At 39.3% G+C, this 22,714-nt stretch overlaps 1 protein-coding gene across 13 annotated transcripts in view; it reads right to left on the bottom strand.

Moving 5' to 3' along the window:
- LOC142049445 (erbin-like) overlaps nucleotides 1-22,714 on the bottom strand; it is a 159,059-nt gene that overhangs the window by 29,815 nt on the left and 106,530 nt on the right. For 8 of the 13 annotated variants that reach the window (XM_075077170.1, XM_075077177.1, XM_075077175.1 and 5 more), the window contains 10 exons: nucleotides 14,789-14,918; nucleotides 14,322-14,437; nucleotides 13,139-13,208; nucleotides 12,021-12,120; nucleotides 9,845-9,966; nucleotides 8,083-8,250; nucleotides 7,156-7,335; nucleotides 4,765-4,882; nucleotides 2,858-3,041; nucleotides 508-2,020 (listed from right to left, as the gene is read on the bottom strand). In XM_075077170.1, the coding sequence (XP_074933271.1) occupies nucleotides 508-2,020; nucleotides 2,858-3,041; nucleotides 4,765-4,882; nucleotides 7,156-7,335; nucleotides 8,083-8,250; nucleotides 9,845-9,966; nucleotides 12,021-12,120; nucleotides 13,139-13,208; nucleotides 14,322-14,437; nucleotides 14,789-14,918 (2,701 nt within the window). The remainder of the gene's footprint in view (nucleotides 1-507; nucleotides 2,021-2,857; nucleotides 3,042-4,764; nucleotides 4,883-7,155; nucleotides 7,336-8,082; nucleotides 8,251-9,844; nucleotides 9,967-12,020; nucleotides 12,121-13,138; nucleotides 13,209-14,321; nucleotides 14,438-14,788; nucleotides 14,919-22,714) is intronic. The other 5 variants (XM_075077174.1, XM_075077173.1, XM_075077178.1 and 2 more) reach the window with 1 other exon arrangement.

Raw genomic sequence — 22,714 nt, forward strand, 5'->3', positions numbered from 1 at the left:
GATTTTACTGATTTTCTTTTCCTTGTTCTTAAAGTGAAGGAATAGGGGGAAAAAAGGCAAAATAGAAGATCAAGAAGTGTAGTAAGAGAATATTTTAGTATAACATGAATACAATGCTACAGCAATGATAAAAATTACCTGGCCTAAAAGAGCTGGCCTTGCAGTCCAGAAGGTCAATACGCCATTATTTAATGTATTCTGAAGTAATTGGACTAATCTGGAAAGTATGGTGTAAAAACAACAGGGACTTTTTTTTCCTTTGAGGGAAGGTTGGACTAGATGATCCCTGAGGTCCCTTCCAACCTGTGATTCTGTGAAAAGTTCATTTACAGTCTACCATTTGACTGTTTCTCACATATTCAGCACAAACATGTTTATCCTTTTTAAGGTAGTATCAGAAGTACATTTTCATTAGTAATTAAAAGCAGTTCAAAACACAGAATATTTAACTTATTCCATATCCAGATAACAGAAAGTTAGAAAAAGTTTAAAAATTATTATTTTTACCTTTTCTAGCTTTTTAGCCTCAATATGTCGCAGCACCTGTTCCCTCCAGTCATGAGGGACTTTACTTTTTCCTGGAGGGTCTAATAAAGAGTGGTCAGAGTTAACCCTTGGGTTTGATCTCTTTGAAGGGCTAGTCCATGAGTAATTAAAGTCACTAACTGACATAGTTCTTTCTGGTATTTCATTCACCGATGGATGAGCACTCTGTGGTTGGGATACATTTGGACCATTGTTGCTATATGTCCCGGCAGAAAGAGGTCTCTGTTGCCCAGACATTACTTGTAGAGCTCTTCCCACTGAATGCAAGTCTCTGTATGTTAAATAGTCCCCTTCAGGAATGCAGGCCCACCTTGAAGGTCCAGTATCCCCAACATTTATAGAAGCTGTAGTGGGTACACTGCTCTGCCTTTGAAGAGTGTGTCTGGTTGCTCCTGGGAGCAGTCTATCATTCAGTGGAATAGCCGACACATCTATGTGTCTCCCAGCCATCTGTTGATGAGTGTTATACACAGCATTGGCTCGGACATTGTTATGATTGGATAAAGTCATATTGGCAGAATGCTTTACATAGCTGGGGATTTCTGTGCTGTCAGACCTAAGCAGATGTGAAGAAGGTAAGCTGCCTTGTTCTACTTGGGTGTTTTGTTTCTGGGGCCACAAGGTATCTTTCATTGTTGCACTGCTGCTGTACTGAATGTTATACTGGGGAGTGCAGAACATCTGTGCACCACTTGTCACTGATCCTCTCACTCCGTTAGTACCTTCAGGATTTTGATTTAAGTCAAACTTGAACACAGTTTTTGCAGAAGATACGAAATCAGATGACAATGATGGCCCAGGAAAAACCTGCAAGGGCCGATCATGCAGAAGAGTAGCAGATTTACTTCGGACTATGTTTTTTCCATCTGCACTACCAGATGCTGATTTTACCACTGAGTTTGGCTGTTGAGATCCATTCTCATTAACAATACCGTAGATTTTCAGACCAGTGTCCATACTGGTGATGCTGTGAGATTTCATCACAGGACCACTTCTCTGTGGGGACAATTCTTCAGTGCTCCTTGAAACAGACAGCTCAGCAGAAGAATCACCATCAACTGTAGTGCTTCTTGGTAGTTCATCTTTACTGGGAGACTGTACTGCTTCCTCAGGATGTTCATTTACTTTATTTATAGGATATTTATTTCCATTTTCCATGTACTCACTTTCTTCTTTCATACTGTTATTCAAAAAGCCCTTTACTGAAAGTATTTGTAACCTTTCTACAGGAACTGGCACTGCCTCTTCACTAACCAGTTTATTGATATTCATGGTTTTTTGGTCTGATTTGTGACACTCCTCCATAGGAATGCTTAGATCAACACCTTTTCTTATTAGGCCTAATCTTTCTTCAATGCTTAATTTGTATTCAGACAAATTTGTAACCTTCTCTTGCAGATTTATTTTTTCTTCTACTGTAATGCTCAATTCACCTCCATTTTGCAAAAGATTATTCAAATTTTCATCTTTTTGCCTGGAAAAAAAGATGGCTCTTAAAAGAAATTCCAAAAGGAACCAACATATTCCTTTAAGAACTGTTTTAGAAAAATTAATGATTAACATGCAACACAGCCACACAACACATGATTTGCTATCTTACCATTACAAAAATATATTATACAGAGGGCTCATTTTGGCAACTCTCGTTTGTGTCATCAATTACATGATCATGTTCTGGTTTCAGAAGTTTAATTAAATTCAACAGGAATTATTAAAGAGTTTAAAAGTGTCAAAAAATACAAAGCGACAATAACTCCATTTTTTTTATCAAATACTTGCAAGTTTCATGACAATTTTGAACAAACATCTCATTTCTATTGGCAAATTTAAAAAAGGCACCTTTTAACTAGAACCACAAAAAGAGAAACAACCTGTAAAGTCCATTCTTTATAAGCTTCTAAATGCTTTTTATAATTAAGTTAGTAATCAAATTGATATTCAACATTATGCAAATAAAAACACTGAGATTTTAAAATGGTGTACTGAAAGCATTTTGCAGGGAAAACAAATTATTAAGGATGAAATTATTATACCATTTTAATAGAACAGATAGGAACCATGTCTTATATACTAAAATTGCCCTCTGAATTTTATCGTCCTCCTGTTTTTTTTGTTGGTTTTGGGTTTGGTGGTGGGGTTTTTTTTTGGTAAGAGAACTATTTCATTATTTAACATTATTTTAAAACATTAAAATTTAAATTATTTCATGAATGATAATAAAGGAATCATTAAAGGAATGGACATGTAATATGAAAGATTAAGTAACATTTTTCTATTATATTTGCTCAGTGGTATACAGTATTTTACAAACCTGATCTTGGATAAAACAGCAGAATGTGTTTCTTTGTCTGGAGAACAACGAGAAATATCTTGGCTACTATGAGTATTTAAGGAAACAGAATCTGACATTCGAGAAGGAGAGGAACAGTTGCTGTTATTTTGATTGCTATTGTGGGTAGCTTCATCTGATAAGGAATCAGCATCTTTTGAATCATCTGAAATAAAAATTTGCCAATTTAGTTAAAAGGCTATTAAACAGATGTCTGTAACATGTATGTTAGTGTTTAGAAATTGTATCTTGTTCTTCAGTAATACTTATTACTGGAAACTAACATATAAGCTAACACCTTTGCAAACTTTGTATAAACTTACAAAAGACTGTCAGCAATAGTTCCTATTTTAAAAATATTTGTCTCAATGTAAACAGCCCTCACCTGTTAATGAAATTTAACTTGTTGCTTTATTCCAAGTTTCCTTGGCATAAGCTAGTGCACTACGTTATGTAATATTTCCCAAAAATATCTATCAAATCATATTTCTGTTTTTGCAGTGATTCAAAAGTTTTTAATTACATGAGTCTATTGGCCCTTATGAATACGAAGTACACTGCTTCACATGCAGGATTTTGAAAGTGTATATGGTTTCTGCTTTTGAACATTCTATCATTGTTAAATAGCTTTTTATTAGACCAAACAGTCTGGAAAGACCTAGATCACTGGATGAGCTCTATATAGTTTTATAAATGTTAAAAACAGGAAAGAAAAATATTCTTCTGCGGAGTTGGAACCAATGCATTCCCATGCTTTGCAGATCACTTAAGACAACATTTTCAGAGTAATTTATACCTCTGCACATTGATTCTTGCATAATGCATGCATACTTACATCCTACATCCACATAAAAATCATTTATCTGTGGGTCTTCAAGCCAGCCATGATTTTGACATGGGCAAACATAAGTGTACAAATACATTTAAATTTTTACTTCAAGACAGTTACACGTACCAAAAGCATAAGTTTTGTGAAACTAATGTCTATCTCCAGAGACAAGAAAGAAGTTTTGACTTAGTACTTTAGCCAGGCATAAAAACCCAAATACAACATTGATAAATATCAGTCTTTTCACCTGCATGTGATCCTCACATCAGACTCTTCTTGCTACCTCTGTGTGGTTTTCCTTCATCCTCACTAAATCTTACCCTTTTACATGTAGTGGCCAGAAAAGCCTTTTGTCCTGGGAAGTACTGGACTAGGATATCATGTGAAGCAAAATAAAATTTGCTCTTCAACTGTTAAATTTTGTTTTGTCTGAATCCTAGGTCATTCCTTACTCTTAAGGAAATGGTTACCCAGACTGACATTATCTTTCAGAGACTATAAAACTTAGTTAACAAAAACAACGTTCTGAAGCTTCCTGTGAGAGGAAAGAAAAAACCATGAGTAAAGTGACTCTAGAGATGGAGTTGCCACAAGAGAAGATTATTCTTAAACCTTAGGAAGAGAGCACAGCTTCTCTGAGAAATTTAAACAAGTGCTATTGCCAAAAGCAGCAATCGTCCACAAAATCAGGGGGGTGGGGGGAATATGGAATATTTCCAAAGTAAATACCACTTTCTGCAATCCTTAAACATATCAAGACTGTGTTCAAGCTAACGGTCCCCCAAAACACAAGCATCTCCTTTCCCCCTCTGCTTTTAAACTAATGACAAGAATCAAGAAAATTAGGATGTGAACACAGCTTTCTTTACCACACACTCAAGTATAAGATAATTTCGATTTTTTTTCTGCTTTCATTACTTAACTAGAGAACTGATCATCTACCTTAAAACACAAAAATCTACTTTTACATAATTCAATCAGAAAAATTAGCCATTTTGAGTCATGAAATTATCAGAATTGCATACTACTTCTATTGGGTTTTTTTTTAATGGTATCTAACCTTTTTTGTTATTTCTAAGAGCTACCACTTTTGGTTGATTTATGGAGGTTTCTATCAGTGGTGGCTGCATTTCTGCCATTTTCATCTCTTCGTCAGAGGAGAGTTCTTCTGATTCCTGCTAAAGGAAAACCAGCTTTATTATACTGTGCATTTTAAAGAAGTGCTTAAAAGGTTAAGTAAATGCTATCTAAACTGTCACCCACTGAAAAATAAAGGGGAAAAAGATAAACAAGCAACATAACATAGGCATAACATAGCAACTGTGTAGTGCATTTGTAGTGCAAGTCAACTGAATTTAGCAATATTTGCCACTGAATTATCTTTAAGAAGCAGCATAGGCAGACTTGCATTGTCACTGATGAACAGTTAAACTGGTACTAACTTCAGCTGCAAGAACCTACTTGGAGCAAGCAGATGCAGCTTTTGTTCCGCCACTGGAGAGAACCTCCAGTTGAGTTCAAGTCAGAAAGTTATCACTGAATCAGCAATCACCCCAGACTGACTAGCTGGGTATCAGTTTTGCAGAAAAGAGCTCAAAATGAAACAGCTATTACCAAGCATTACCAAGACAATCTTAGGAATGGAGAGCTAGGCTGTGAGTAGACTGAATGACCTTGGCTTGCCTAGTCTGGCAAAAAAAAAAAAAAAAAGCGCAACTGTAGCTTGGGTTGATACCTTTAAGTTTACATTGGGAGTAAATTCCAAAAGGAACAGAAGTTATTTATCTTCAGGAACAACAATGGCAGAGGAATAAAGTGATGCTGAATACATTTCAACTAGAAATTGCTAGTTCCTAACTATAAGATGGAGCTCAGTGCACTTATGAAAGAGATGAACTGATAAAGCTTCTGCAAGAGCAGCCATGCCACTGATTCAGTATCCTATTGCCAGGCCTATATCCCTATCATCTTCAAAAACAATTGTTTTTAGTAATATTTTGAAGGGAAAAAGCCTTCTTTCCCTAAGGTAGAAACTTCTTTCTAGTAAGCATGCTTCCTCTTTCAAATGCTATAAAAATCTATGTCACAGATTGCAAAAATAGCCTGTCAATGTTCACTTTTTCTTACAAGTTTCAGAACATTTAATGCGTAGAACCTACTGGAGCACCATCTTCCCCATGATACTAACTACCAGGCTAGTTCTTTGGACTGAAGGAAGGACAAACCTGACTGAGATGTAGCAAACAATGTATTGTTCATGTAATCTTCATTAAAAAAAATCCACCTGTTTCTCTGCAATCAGAACAAACCACCTCTTCACTGCCTCTACAACATTGCCTTTCCCCTTGGATGTAGCATACAACAAGTGTAATCAATGTTGAAATGAAAAAAAAACCCCACAAACTTATATGCATGTGAAGTTTAGATACCTGGATTCAACTGCAGCAGTTACCACCAGCAGGTTATTACATGGAAGTAAGGAATTCAGTATCCCTGATCGACTATGCGCTGCTGCCTCATTTACTTACCAGCATACAGACAGCTTCAAAGAATTGCTGTCACTATCATCAGACAACTAATATGGTTTTCTGAAATTATATATTTAAGCTAAAGAAAAATGTCAAAACCAATATTTTCAGAAAAGATGTAGAAGCAGGAACACGCTAGTGGGGAAAGAGCCAGCAACAGCCACAACTGCTTGTCACAAAGCCTCTTCAGCAAAAACATGATATACACATGTTCCACTGCTTACACAACACAGGGAAAAATAATCTGCTCATGAAATTATGAAAAAAGCATTTTACAGGTTGTGATTGGCAACTGACCAAGTGACAAGTTCCAAAATTTGTCATATGTCTGAAACACATTCTAAATAAAAAAATGAATACATGGTGTTTGTCACAGAGATGTACAGAGTTCAGAAGTTAAAAATATCTGACTCTTTATAAGTAGATACAATTTCTGTCACATTCATGACAGTTCACTAAAAATATAGAGGAATACACTTTTTAAACTCACCTTTTACTTTTCATTCTAAATGAATGGGCACAGTCACTTAGATATAGAAGTTTTTGATTGCTCCCACAAATCAGACATACCAACATTTCAGTGACAATTATAATCAACTGTTTACTGAACAACTGACAATCAAGCAAAAACCAGAAAATCCTATCTAAGTATGAGTCTTTTCACATTATGATACTTAGGTCAACTTTTAATTGCTTGCTTTATTTTTCTTTAAATGTATACATCTTTCATTATGAACTTTTCATTAGCTATTTCAAACTTTACTTAATATAGTCTGAAGTGAGGAAAATATTGCATTACAAACCATCTGTACTTACATCACTTATGGATGGCAATTTTCTATTGTCAACATAAATTTTCATCTGGGTAACAAATTCAATACAACACCAGCACAATTCTTTGACTTTTCATCGCAATGCTATACCTCAAGCATGTCTTCATGGTTGACAATTGTTTTCGTGTTCTGCAAGGTTTTAACAAGTACAGCCATGTGTGAATTTGCAGTGCTGTGCTCAGCTTCTGGTTCAGTATTCTCCACAGGGCTTCCTGCTGAATACTGCTTTCTCTCATCTGCTTTGTTCTTTATTGAAGCAATTTCTGAAGTCTACAGGATTAAGAACATTAGCAGAAAAAACATCCTGAAAGGTTTCAGTAACATATGATAGAGTTAATGTTAAATATTTTGTGATACTATGGAATGGAAAATCTGAGCTTTGAAATTATAAAGTATTAAATGCACCAGGTCGAAAGAAATCTCTGCAGATTACTGAGGTACAGTCCCTACCCTTTGCCAATCAGTTTGACTCTCCTCTTTATTGAGGTCAATTTGTATCATTAAATTTCCAGTTAAATAAAAAAGGCCAAGAATATCTACAATGAGACATGTCAGCACCAAACAGTAGTCCTATCACACTACATCAACCTGTTAGCAATTCCTGTGCCAACCTGCTACCAGCGCCTTCCCAACTTATCGTGCAAAACCTTCAGTCACAACGGCAACAGCAAGATCCTTAGAGATTATCCTGATTTTCATTGTGAAGTCTGGCAGATAAAGGAGGATCAGAGGATGACAAAGATGTCCTCCAGAAAATGAAGAAGCCAGCTTAATACATCCATAGTTTGTATTTGCCTGAGAATCAAGTCACTTTCCTTGTTCTTAGTGTCAGAGGAAAATTGCTACTGCAAAACAGACATTTATAAAGACTTTAGATGGTGAAGAGGTAAGTTCTGTTCTTTGATATTTTTTCCTGCTAAAGCATTAATGTTGAGAAAGAAGATAATTAAAAGGAATCAATGACAGCCTAGATATTTGGAAGTTCTTGCAAAGTCAGAAGAGAATATTATATCTAACCTTTACCACCATATCTTTTACAGAAACTGTCTGGCCTCGTTTTGACTCCTTGGCAATATCTTCAGTATACTCTTCATCCTTTAGTCTATGTACAATTGTCTGGACTGTTTTAACCATATTCTTCAGTTCATCAGGATACGGAGTTGGATATCTCTTCAGGTTACTTTCCTGTGTAACAAAAAGCAATTATGTTCTGAATTTAATTAAATGCTATAACTAAAACATCAGTTTTAAAACAGACAATGAATTAGGACAAAACACTCAGCAGAGCAATCCAGGATCTCCACTTCACTGTTTGAGTCTACCTGGATGTGGTGGGTTGACCTTGGCTGGATACCAGGTGCCCACCAAAGCCGCTCTATCAGTCCCCCTCCTCAGCTGGATGGGGAGAGGAAATATAACGAAAGGCTTGTGGGTCGAGATAAGGACAGGGAGATCACTCAGCAGGCAAAACAGACCTGACTCGGGGAAAAATAATTTAATTTATTAACAGTAAAATCAGAATAAGGTAATGAGAAATAAAACCAAATCTTAAAACACCTTCCCCCCATCCCTCCCCTCTTTCAGGGCTCAACTTCTGATTTTCTCTACCTCCCCCTCAGCGGCGCAGGAGGACAGGGAATGGGGTTTGTAGTCAGTTCATCACATGTTGTCTCTGCCACTCCTTCCTCCTCCAGGGGAGGACTCCACTCACTCTTCCCCTGCTCCAGTGTGGGTCCTTTCGATGGGGTGGTGCAGTCCTTCAGGAACAGACTGCTCCAGTCTGGGTCCCCCACGGGGTCACAAGTCCTGCCAGCAAACCTGCTCCAGCATGGGCTCCTGTCTCCATGGAGTCACAGGTCTTGCCAGGAGCCTGCTCCAGTGTGGGCTTCCCACGAGGTCACAGCCTCCTTTGGGGCACATCCACCTGCTCCTTCGTGGGGTCCTCCACAGGCTGCAGGTGGATATCTGCTCCACTGTGGACCTTCATGGGCTGCAGGGGCACAGCCTGCCTCACCATGGTCTTCACCAGGGGCTGCAGGGGAATCTCTGCTCTGGCACCTGGAGCACCTCCTCCCCCTCCTTCTTCTTCACTGACCTTGGTGTCTGCAGAGTTGTTTCTCTCACATATTCTCACTCCTCTCTTCCAGCTGCTGTTTCCCCCCCCTTCTCAAATATGTTATCCCAGAGGAGCTACCACTGTCACTGATGGACTTGGCCTTGGCCAGCAGCAGGTCCATCTTGGAGCTGGCTGGCACTGGCTCTATCAGACACGGGGGCATCTTCTGGCATCTTCTTACAGAAGCCACCCCTGTAGCCCCCCAGTACCAAAACCTTGCCAAGCAAACCCAATACACTGGATTAACTCAGGCTTAAGTTTATAAAACCCAGCAGGATTACAAATAACTTTTTTTTTTGTCAATCAATTTGTCCATCGATTACAAGCAGGAAGAATTATTACAACTGTAATTTACTTAAAGAAAAATCAGGATTAATCATTGTTTCCCCTCTATTCTTCCCCACAGCACAGTCCAGTAGTCTTCTAGTTATGCCCTACGTTGCCTTACATCAGCTGAGATTTTTCCCCTTGTGCTCCACTTTAAATGAGCAGGGGGCGAAGTGTTTCATCCAGTTAGATACTCTTAAACTAATAACTGAAGACTTGATTTCTTCAGCAGAGCAAAATCCACAGCTAGAGTAAGGAAAAGGATGGGATTTGGGGGTAGGGGGAGGAGAAGAGGGAGCAAACCCCCAAGTATTAAAAAATAAATTCAGTACTAACCCGAGGTGGCGCCTCTCTCTCAACTTTGTCTTCATCACACTCAAATGCCACCTGAGCACGCTGTTTCCTCTGTTCCTCCCACAAAGATGGATTAAAACTTTCATTATCAGATATGAACATAACTAAATAATAATAGAAAAAGACTCTTGTAAGAATAGGATACATTATAAAAAATAAAATTTTTTTTTTCTTTTTCTTGGATGGGATCGGTGTTTTTTTGTATGTATTCTTAAAAGATAAGAAACTAGCAGCACCATAAATTGATGACTAGCTGCACTGCTACTGCTTTATGAACTTGGCTGTATTTTCATAATAGTAAAATCCTTATCTGTAAACAAACAAAAAAATAATTCATACACAGCTGTACACTAGTCTGAACACTCAGTTACAAATTTTCAGCAGAATTCTGCTGCAAAGTATTTTTATTCATATACATATGTATAAATATGAAAATATATTTATTTTATATATTAAAAAAGGAAATTATACTTATATAGATTTATATAGCCTGACTTCAGTGAGGTGGTCTCATTAAGCACGTATAAGAACATTCACTTTATTTCACTTAATGAAAATTAAAAGGGAAGAATAAAAAAGATTTAGAAAAACCTGCATTATTACTAATTCTGGGAAAAAAGAACCAACCCAAAAGCACCTAAAACTTAAGACAAACACATGATTTTGCAGAAGTTATATAAATGACAAGAGCTTTACAAAGTATTACTTGCATAATTTACCAGAAGAAAAGAAAATCTTTTGGTTACCCACCATCTCTTATTCTAGCATGTCTCCATACCTTGTGTTACATTAGCCAGGTTCTACTTTAGCATGGCAAATAGTCTAATAAAGCTGTCGCCACCACCTCAGCAAACCTATATACTTCACTAGCAATGCCAAGACTGTTCATATTAACTATATCTGAAACAGAAAATTGCTTAATTATAGGGCTCACCAAGTGCACTGGAATATTTGTTATACTGCATTTCTCTGAAAAATATTCTAGTAGACTTCACTATTGCTGAAACAGTTCCTGGCATTAAAAAACAAAAAAGCAAAAAAAACCCACAAAACCTCAAAAAAACAACTTTCTAAAGAATTTTAGGAATTTTAAATTTTAAAAAGGTTATCTATTAAATTTTAAACCTTCTGTTTGGAATGACTGCAACAGAGGGAGGTATTCTGTCAGCTTAAGCCAAACAAGCAGCCCTTTGCTCATCTACAGAAAGAAACCTTGCTACTGGGGTAAAATAAAGTTAAAATGGAGAGAATGCTTTCAGGAACTATCTTCAGCTTCAGCTTCACTGACAATCTCCAAATGATTTTGTAATTCTCACATTCTATCAGAGGTATTGCACATGCATTATCTGAATTAGAAGGTGCTAAAAGTGATGCACAATTTGCTGTTTTTGCAGATATTTTTGATTACTCAGTGTATTAGACACTTGTGCCATGTAACAGAAGATATTGCCACTTGTCAATTTTCAATTATTCCCATTGATACCTGCCCTTCCATTTCTGTTAAAGAAGCACAAGCTTTTTCCTTTTGCTTTACTCTCTTTCCCTAACTCCTCATGGGTTTACTCATGGAATGTTACTCATTTTCCTGAATGTTTCACAAGTGTGCAGAAATAACTTTCTGGTGAGGTCTTAATGTTCTGGGCCTAACCTTTTATAAAACAGTTTGAACTAAATGTGAGCAAAATGCATTTTCTTCTGGACTGATTTTTTTCTTTTTTTTTTTGAATAAAATACAGAATGCTATGTACTTTTCAAAAAATATGTACTCAGTAATGGATGAAACATTTTGTTTAAATAGTCTGAACCAGATACCTGGCAAGGAAAATTCCAACCCAAACCATTAAGCTCTGCCTGAATGAAACAGGGTGTCACACTGGGAAGTGGCAACCATCAAAGAATGTGATCCTACCAGTCCATTCCTCACCTCACTCCCCATACATGCACACTTTCAACTGGAACGGTTTCACCTAGAATTTACTATGTGGATCATATTTTAAAGTTACTGTTCTCATTCTTCAGATGTAACTCTTCATCACTTACAAGTTTACTTCAAACTTGTATCTAAGTATTATATAGGGAAAATCATGTTAGCTGGACTGTCTTCCCATTATTATTTTCAAAAGTGAGCATTCTGTAAGGGTATTTCAGAAATTCTTACCATTCTCGGTCCTTGGTTGCTGGGGGAACATGTAATTGGTTAGCACTGTTTTCTGTGTGTCAGAGTCAGCTTCTTTTTGAAGAGGGATAAGTGGTTTAGACTAAGAAGCAAATGAAAGAAGGGTATGTTATGAGAATACATATGTGTAAAAAGTAAATACGATCTACATATCACAGTCCATGCCTGTCCCATTACTTTGAAGATTACTCTACCTTGTATTAAACCACGTCTCCTCTGAATAAATTTCACAAAAAGAAGTTATTAACATGTCTGTCTTTGATGACTGGCTTTGAGAACTGAAACTCAGTAACAGCTTTAAGAGCAAACACTGGGTATTCTAAGAGTAACCCAGTTTCTTGCTAGGACTTATTACTGTCCCAAAGGAGGCTGATCTGGAATACACAGATATATTTAGCCATTTAAAGCTGTGGACAATCATATATAGAGAAAAATTTTGTACTCAGTTTTTTATATTGACACCAGACTGACTATCCCCCACCCCTTACAAAAAAGGGCAGGGGATTCTTGAAATTACTGTATTGGTAAAAGTGCTTTCATTATACTACACCTGAGGCTAGTGGATTTCTAACAGCCCTATACACCTTAACGCCATTCAGGAAATTGGCATAATACAGAGCGCTTCAATACACAGGAAAAATACAAGCCACAAGCCCATGAATTACTTCTCAATAGCTTGAAACTTGGATAGTCACAGATTTCAAAGGTGGGACAAGAAACCCAGCACAAAAAAAGGCATGTTAAGTTACCCCAATGGAATATCTGTGGAAGAAACAGCATGCTATATATTCAAGTACTAGCTTATCAAGCACTACCTTTCCTGTGTAAACAAGCCTGAATTAAGAAAAAACAAAAACAAACCAACATCTGTTAAAATGCATTTCCTAATGGCACAGAACTTTGCCAGAAATATGAAAGTCTCCAAAGTCAGGTAGGCTCAGCACTGCTTGTTTTAGGAGAACCGACACAGTAATAACGTCAAGGAAGTATTGATGTATATACACGGTACCACATCTCATTATTTAACAGATGGCTCTGTACTTGTTGATTCCATTAGGAATAAAGTCAACATCATTATTTTTAATTTTAAAAAACCTAACCTGATTGTCTGATAGCCACATAGCAGTGAGTTGTTGCAGTTTTGTAAAGGTAAATGGCAAATTCTTCAGTCTGTAAACCACAACAAGAAGAGTTTATGTAAGTACACTTATCATACACATATCAATACTGTTAAGAAACAATGCTGCATTAGCCTATAAAATGCTTAAAAAGAGACATTTACAGATATAGTTCAATGAATAAACTACTGACAGTTGAAAGGCAACAGCTTTTCTTTTAGATTCAAAGCTATAGCCGGAATTAAAAAAAAAACAAACCACCCCTCATTTCTGCCCAGTTTAGCAAGCAGATTGAAAAAATTAGACAATGTAACTTGAATTTAGCTCAGTTCAGTGACTTGAATACAATTTTGAAGACAATCATTGGCATCGTGCATAAATCAACCACTGCAACTTAAAATCAAGGCCATTTTCATACTTTAATCTGAATTCTCAGCAATTTTATCTTTCAATACACATTTAAGGAAAAAGTGCTACACCTGAAAAAAAGTGCTGTTTTTCCCCAAGAAACGTATATGGGAACAGGGATGCCCTGGTAAATGAAAGCTGTGACATTAATGGATAAATGAGGCTATAGATGGAGTCCAGAGAAGCTGGATTGGCAAAACAGGATGGAGAGTTCAGACTTCTCTCTCACAATGCATTGAAAATCTACAAATTGGCAATTCCCAAAAGAGAAATGTTTTGTCAGTTTTTAATGACCAGCTCTAATAAATCACAACTCTTTTTCCCCGTTCTCCAGCACACTCAAGTGTTTTACAATATATTGTGATACTATTTTGTGTCCTCCATATGCAATAAAGGAAGCTATTAATTTTTAGGTAAGAATCAAAGTTTTATAAAAATAACGAAACTAATTCCCTAGAAAAATACATGCTAACAACCATCAATGTTTTGAAGCTGTGCTTCAATGCATGTGCTTAAGTCATTAAAATAAATACAGCTTAATACAATGGAACTGCAAGATCCAGAATACCACAATAACACATTAAATTCATGCATCTCAGTCAGCTTCTAAGGTATGGGTGAGATAAGGAAAGATAGCATAATATATTCATAACAATACCTCTACTTACATTTGGGGGATAGTCCTCAGTTACAAAACAATATATGCAATGCTACTGCATTTTACACAGCTTCTATTTGAATTAATGTATTTACAAACCTATTGTCACTCAGATTGATGACTTTCAATTTCTGCATATCACCCATTTCTTCAGGGAGAAATTCAAGCTTATTAGAATGCAGAAACAACACTGTTAAATTCTTCCAGTTTCCAACCTGAAAAAAAACCCAAACCCCAAAGAATTAATTCATTTTCACAACTCCAAATACAAAATGTTTTACTGTTTTAAACAATTAGCATTGCAGCTAATTTTGCTTGTAAAGTACAATTAGATTTATTCTTACATATTAAACCTTCTTTTAGTTTCAATACACTAGCAAAAAATTTCTAATTCTTGCTTAAAAAAATTTAGAATTTCATTATTTGAAAGTTTGTATTTTATATATACCTGCCCTTAAAAAGATACACACAGAAAATCTACTCAAGAATTATTAACTTATCCAAAAGTTGTACAGATTATATAGTTTGATACATAAAATTTTACAGTTTTGTAGCTAAATACATACCTCTGATGGCAGCTGTGTTAAAAAGTTATGATCTGCAGCAAATGTCCTTATGTTAGAGAGCTGCCCAACAGATGAAGGCAATGTTTCAATCGCATTGAAACTACAGTCCAGTTCTTCTACTGATAGTAACCTGAAAAAAAAATTACTCCTCTATACAGGTTAATTCATTCAACATTAACTGAATCTTTTAAGCTTAAAGGAAGTTAATGCCACTATAAACTACAAATCTCAAAGTAAATTAAAATTAAAACTCTGAAACCCAAGGGAATTCAAATCCAAAATAAATCCTTTACTAATTGTTTGAATTGTGTTTGGGGTTTGGGTTTTTTTTGTTGGTTGGTGGGTTCCTTTTTGGTTTTGTTTTTTAAAATTTCCTTTACACTGTCCTCATAAGAGAACTTCCAGTAAACACAGGTGTGTCAGCAATATCAAATGTTTGTGTAGTACATGAAAACATGTTAGTGCAAGGCACTGAAAACAGAGTGGGACATATCATAGCCAACCAGGAGCTGAGTACCATTTCTAAACAAGAAAAGAATTTAAAGAGTTAGAGACAGTGAACCTAAGACTTTTGCAGCAAGGAAGCATTTTGTAAATTCTGACAACAAAACATAGCCTACATTAATAGGAGAAAAATTGTAACAAATACCCTTCATTTGTATAGCACTTAATTCTGAACCAATTATTGTTGCTGCCATTTGCAAGTTATAAATTAAAGTGCTGAACATCAAATTATACATTAAAAAATCCTGCTGAATCACAGGTTGCCAAGGTAAAACCCCAGTCAACAACTAAGCACCACAAAGCTGCTTGGTCAGTCCCCCTGCAGTGGGATGGGGGAGAGAATCGGAAGGGCAAAACAGAGAGAACTCACTTCTGTGAGATAAGAACAGCTTAATAATTGAAATAAAATAAAATAGTAGTAGTAGCAGCAGCAGTAATAATAATAATGATGATATTAATATGCAAAGCAAGTGATGCATGCTACAATTGCTCACCATCAGCCAACCAATACCCAGCCAGTACACGACCAGTGAATACTGCCCCCAGCCAAGTCCCCCCACTTCACATACTGAGCATGATGTCATATGATATGGAGTAAAACTTTGGCCAGTTTGGGCCAGCTGTGCTGGCTATGGTCCCTCCCAGCCTGTAGTGCACTGGGCAGAGCATGGGAAGCTAGAAAAGTCCTTGAACAGTACAAGCACTACTTAGCAACAACCAAAATATCTGTGTGTTAGCAACATTACTTTCATACTAAATGCAAAACACAGCACTGTACCAGCTACAGTGAGGAAAATTAACTCTAGCCTAGCCAAAACCATGACAGTATCGACCCCTTCTACTATACCATCTACATCTCCCTAGGTCCTACACTTTCCAATACATTCCAATTAATCACCACCACTTTCCCTGTCTTTTGATATATACACACAGATATCATTCCCTTAGTCTATGGGCTATCCCTCTAAAATGTCTGTTGACTCCATGACATTCAGTTCCATCTATCATAATAGTCTTTCAGGACAGGAGAGATGGTGTGTGTGGTGTTGGATTGTTGCATGCTGAAGTCAGTCCTTGTTCCATCACTGCTGCACTTTGCTTGGTTCAATGAAATTTCTCCTCTTTTATTAATTTGGGAGATTCCCACCATGATACCATTAATATGGCATATAGCAACCATAGTAGTGATGACATACAACATTATATAGCAATTAACAGCATACCATTCAGTTCATTGGCTGTTTTCACCCAAAATCAAATCCCCTTGGGGTACACACCAGACTCCTCCATCCTCCCACATCACCCACCAAGTGCACCAAGGTCCTTGAGCAACAGCAGACCCATGAACGGGTTTGCCTTTGCCTGAGGCAGGAAGAACCCACACTGCTTTCCCCAGCATACTTTTTACATGAATTACCAGGACTTTATCCCCTTCCACAGTATGTAAGGGTTCTGACTGGGTAAGGCCAGATCTATTGGTAGAGCCCCTAGTGTTGCCTAACCAGGTGGCTTTTGCTAAATGTGTATCCCAGTGCTTGAATGTTCCACCCCCCATTGCTCTCAGTGTAGTTTTTAATAGTCCATTGTATCTTTTCATTTTCCCAGAGGCTGGTGCGTGACAGGGGATGTGATACACCCACTCAATGCCTGGATCTTTGGCCCAGCTGTCTATGAGGTTGTTTCAGAAATGAGTCCCGTTGTCTGACTCAATTCTCTCTGGGGTGCCATGTCGCCGCAGGACTTGTTTTTCAAAACCAAGGATAGTGTTCTGGGCTGTGGAATGGGGCACAGAATATAATTCCAGCCAGCTGGTGGTTGCTTCTACCATTGTAAACACATGGCGCTTGCCTTGGTGAGCTTGTGGGAGTGTGATATAGTCAATCTGCCAAGCCTCCCCATATTTATATTTCAGCCATCGTCCCCCATACCACAGAGGCTTTACCCGCTTCGCTTGCTTGATTGCAGCACACGTTTCACATTCATGGATAATCTGTGCAATAGCGTCCATGGTCAAGTCCACCCCTCGACCACAAGCCCATCTGTATGTTGCATCTCTCCCTTGATGGCCTGAGGTGTCATGGGCCCACCGAGCTAGAAATAGTTCACCCTTATGCTGCCAGTCCAGATCCACCTCAGCCACTTCAATCTTGGCAGCCTGATCCACCTGCTGGTTGTTCCAATGTTCTTCACTGGCCCGACTCTTGGGATACATGAGCATCCACATGATGTACCTTTCACAACCAGGTTCTCTACCCGGGCAGCAATATCTTGCCACAATGCGGCAGCCGAGATGGGTTTGCCTCTATGCTGCCAGTTGTTCTGCTTCCATTGCTGTAACCACCCCCATAAGGCATGCGCCACCATCCAGGAGTCAGTATAGAGATAGAGCACTGGCCACTTTTCCCACTCAGCGATGTCTAAGGCCAGCTGGATGGCCTTTACTTCTGCAAATTGGTTCGATTCACCTTCTCCTTCAGCAGTTTCTGCTACTTGTCGTGTAGGACTCCATACAGCAGCCTTCCATCTCCGGTGCTTTCCCACAAGGCAACAGGACCCATCGGTGAACAGGGCATACTGCTTTTCATCTTCTGGCAGTTTGTTATAGAGTGGGGCTTCTTCAGCATGTCTCATTTCCTCCTCTGGTGATATTCCAAAGTCTTTGCCTTCTGGCCAGTCCATAATCACTTCCGAGGTTCCTGGGCGACTGGGGTTTCCTACTCGAGCCCGCTGGGGGATAAGTGCAACCCATTTACTCCATGTAGCATCAGTTGCATGGTGTGTAGAGGGGATGTTTCCTTTGAACATCCAGCCCAGCACCAGCAGTCGGGGTGCCAGGAGCAGCTGTGCTTCAGTACCAACCACTTCTGAAGCAGCTCGAACCCTTTCATATGCTGCCAATATCTCTTTTTCAGGCTTTGGGCCCTCTGTATTATCTGAATTCTGAAATTATTTTTCTTCTGCGTCACTTCATAGAGAGGGCTTACAATCAGACTATAGTTTAGAATATGCATTCCCCAAAAACCCACAACGCTCAAAAAAGCTTGTGTTTCCTTTTTGATAGTTGGTGGAGACATGGCTGCTATTTTGTTTGTCACTTCCACCTATTGCACTTGCACGACATCCATCTTGCCATTTTATTGCTAAGAACTGGATCTCTTCTGTGGGTCCCTCAACTTTTTTTTTATGGCAAAACCGGCTTTCAGAAGGATTTGGACTATTTTCTTCCATTTGTCAAAATCTTCTTCCGCTGTGTTGCCCCACACAATGATGTCATCAATATATCGTAGGTGTTCCGGGGCTTCTCACTGTTCCAGTAGTCTGAATCAGTCCATGGCAAATGGTAGGACTGCGTTTCCACCCCTGGGGCAGTCAATTCCAGGTGTCCTGGACACCCCTCCAAGCAAAAGCAAACTGTGGCCTGCACTCTGCTGCCAGAGGGATTGAGAAGAATGCATTAGCAGTATCAGTTGTAGCATACCACTTGGCTGCCTTGGACTCCAGTTCGTACTGAAGTTCTAGCATGTCTGGCACAGCAGCACTCAGTTGCAGCGTGATTTCGTTCAGGCCACGATAGCCTACTGTTAACTCCACTCTCCATTAGACTTCTGCACTGCCCATATGGGACTGTTAAAGGGTGAGTGGGTCTTACTGATGAGTCCTTGGCTCCTCAGTTGGTGAATGAGTTCATGAATGGGGATCAGGGGGTCTCTGTTGGTGCGATATTGCTGCCAGTGCACTGTTGTGGCGATTGGCACTTGTTGTTCTTTGACCTTCAGCAACCCCACAACAGAAGGGTCCTTCGAGAGGCCAGGCAAGGTACACAGTTGTTTAGTTTCCTCCGTCTCCAAGGCAGCTACACCAAAAGCCCACTTGTACCCTTTTGGGTTCTTGAAATACCCTCTCCTGAGATACTCTATGCCAAGGATGCACGGAGCCTCTGGGTCAGTCACAATGGGGTGCTTTTGCCATTCATTCCCGGTTAGGCTCACTTCGGCCTCCAATACAGTTAGCTCTTGGCATCCCCCTGTCACTCCAGTAATACAGGTGGGTTCCACCCCTGTGTAGCTTGATGTCATATAGGGTGCACTGTGCACCAGTGTCCACTAAAGCTTGATATTCCTGTGGGTTGGATGTGCTAGGCCATCAGATCCACACATTACAGTAAACCCTTTTATCCCTTTCCTCCACCTGGCTGGAGGCAGGGCCCCTCTAGTCCTGATCATAATATTCGCAACTCACTTCTTGTAAATGCAAATCAAAAGTCCCTCTATTAAGATCAGTGCTTCTACTCTGCCTTGGGAACTACTTACTGGAAACTGGATTAGCAACTTTCCTGGAAGAACCCCCATGAGTTTTTCCTTGCAACTCATGTACCCATGCCTCCAGGGTCAAGGTAGATTTTCCATCCCACTTCCTCATGTCCTGTCATTAGTCACGTAGGTAAAACCACAGGATTGCCTGCGGTACATATGCAGTATATCCTCTCTCTTGAGCAAAGGGATGCTTGCTCCTCATGGCTGAGATTCTGGTCCGTACAGGTGGAGAGCAGGTCATATCCTCTTTGAGTTAGTGGAAGTCCAAGGTCAGTTTTTCAGTTTTTTCCACAGCCGAGACACAGGCCCATAGGAGGAAGAGAGACTTTCTTCATATTGCTTGAGTTGGCCAGCTGATTCATCCACCTTTGGATCCTCTTTCCAGGCCATTACTGCCAATGAGTTTGCGTATGACACTGGTGTGCTCCATACCACCTTATGCCTCATGGGTCATGTGCATTTGACTTCATCTGTATGTTTGGATAACTCTGCTCAGGTGTAAGGGACTAGAAACCTGTCTCAACATTGTTGGCAGAATGGCTTGACTACCAAGGCTTCACCACGATGGCAACTGAGGAGGTTCTACCCAACAGGAACATATATATATATATATATATTTTGTTGTCTTGGAGCACATAGGCCCAGTCCTCTGCACATGCGCCTGGCCCCAGGGTCATCTTACAACATATGGGAGTGGGGCTTGGACCCCCTGGAACCCCCTTGAACCGTCAAGCACCCTCTAGTGATGATACTGCGCATGCGCCCCACTGCCGAGTGGGAGGTGTGGCTATGCAAAACAGCTCATTGACTATGCAATGGGACAATGCTATAAAAGGCGGAACCAGCAGAGACCAGTTGGAACGTTCCCCCACTGGACTGAAGATACATCAGACTGATGGGACGCCGCAGATCTGTGGTGGTAGCTCGCTCTCTCTCATTTTTCTTTTTTTTTTTCCTCTTTCTCTCCTTTCCTCTTGCGTACTTGTTGGCGGCCAAATAAAGTGACTTGGCACTTGACTCCGTTCTGAGTCTTAATTCTGTTCCCGAGAATACAACAAACCTGGTCATGATAACGCATCCAATTGAACATCACTCAGAAGTTAAGCCCAGCCGACCCTAGCCACCCAGGATTATCTGAGGTTGGTTAGAAAGCAAGGGGGCTCAACTTCTGCCAAATTGTGCAACCAAACAGCGGATCGCAATCGTCCAGGTCACCATAAATCACCTCAAGCACGGCTAGTTCCCTCAGGTACTGGCTACCTTTCTCCATGGTAGCCCATTTTCCTAGGTGATATACAATATCTTCCTTGAAGGGATACCTTTCCTTCACACCGGACAGGAGTTGCCTCCAGAGGCTGAGGGCTTGTGTTTTTTTCCAAATTGCTTTATCAATGCCCCCTTCCCCAGAAAGGGATCCCAGTTGTTTGGCTTCTTTTCCCTCTAGTTCCAGGCTAGTGGCCCCATTATCCCAGCATCGGAGCAGCCAGGTAACAATGTGCTCACCTGGACAATGGATGAAATCTTTTCACATACCTCACAACTCACTCAGGGATAGGGATAGCGTAACTACCATCTCATCTATGGGTTATGCCTCTTCCTCCTCCTGTTGTCATGATGGTCCTGGTTCATCTTCATCCCTTACTAAACAAACTGATTTTCTTGTGCATAGCAGCGATTGATACCGGTACAGGTTAGTTCTCTGGTTTAGCTGCAGTGCCTGTCACTGGGGTTGGAGTGGCCACAGTGCCTGTCACTTTGTCGTCAGATCCAGAGACCTTCTCTTCTCCTTGAGGGTACTGAATACTGTTGAACAGGGCTCGATAGGCATAGGCCAGGCCCCAGCACATTGCAGTGATTTGTGTCTCTCTGGGATTGCCAGGATCACCACATACTTCCTCCAGATATTCTACTAATTTTTCAGGATACTGCACTTGTTCAGGAGTGAAGTCTCAGTACACTGGGGGTGCCCACTGTCTTAGGCATTTGCCCATACTATCCCACATACCCTGCCATGCATAGCTATTCAGCCTTGGGGCAGATCTCTGGATGATATTCTTAAATTGCTTTCTAACCTTAGACAAAACCAAAACAATATTCCCAAGAAATACCAACAGACATATCTTAACTACCCAAGGATGTTCAAGATACTGAAAAGTTATTGTAATGAAAGAGGAGGCATTATAGAAGATGGTAGCTAAGGTACCAGTCTGTATTTCCTCCATAAAAAACATCTCAGAGGAGGAGGTATAATTGCTAATTGTCTCCATGAGGTGGTACCTGATGTACAGTAACGGCTTCAATATAAACTTCAAATACCAAATAAAACTCAAGGCCAATGTTTTTAAAACAACTCTCCCAGGCAAAACATCACTAATCACTGCAGAGCACAGCAGACCACAAAAATCAACACCAATCTTGAACATGTACAGCAAAAACAAGAGCATGGTGCAGATTGGGTAAACTAACATTGAGAACAGATGAATCAATATTGTGACCAGCAACTGCTAAGAGTTATAAATTCCTTAATAAGCTCTGGTTTATCTCTTATTATCTCAAACCCTTTGTGCCCCACATTGGGTGCCAAGAAGACTGTCATGGTTTAACCCTAGCCCTAGTGTATTATCAACATTATTCTCATACTGTGCCAGCTACTAGGAAGTTCAGTTCTCAGCTGAAACGAGGACACAGGTGAAAATTCTCCTGATACTATAAAATAGATAAATGCGTGTCTGTGTTCAGATTCACTTTTTACAAGCCTTTTGTCATTGGTTCAATCATTTGCAATATTTACCACAGCTATGTTACTGCCAAAAAAGACACTTTCAGATAGCTGACTACCTTTTTAAACATCTTGTTTTCTTTCACATACAGTTTTTCTTTTATAACTTGGTGGCTGTATTAATAACTGAAATATACAGGTCTTTTGATATTTAATGATACGTAAAGAACGTATATGCTGTGAACGAGAAGTAAGATATGAAAGCACTTGCTTTCTGTTTTGAGACGTTAATATATAGAAAAAATTAAATCAAGTAGGTGTAAAAACATTAAAAAGAGAAGCCACTGTTACAGAAAAGTGTGCAGAAAGGCAATGCAACCTTTTATTCAG

This window comes from Phalacrocorax aristotelis, chromosome W (assembly GCF_949628215.1).
Source record: "Phalacrocorax aristotelis chromosome W, bGulAri2.1, whole genome shotgun sequence".
Lineage (NCBI taxonomy): Eukaryota > Metazoa > Chordata > Aves > Suliformes > Phalacrocoracidae > Phalacrocorax > Phalacrocorax aristotelis.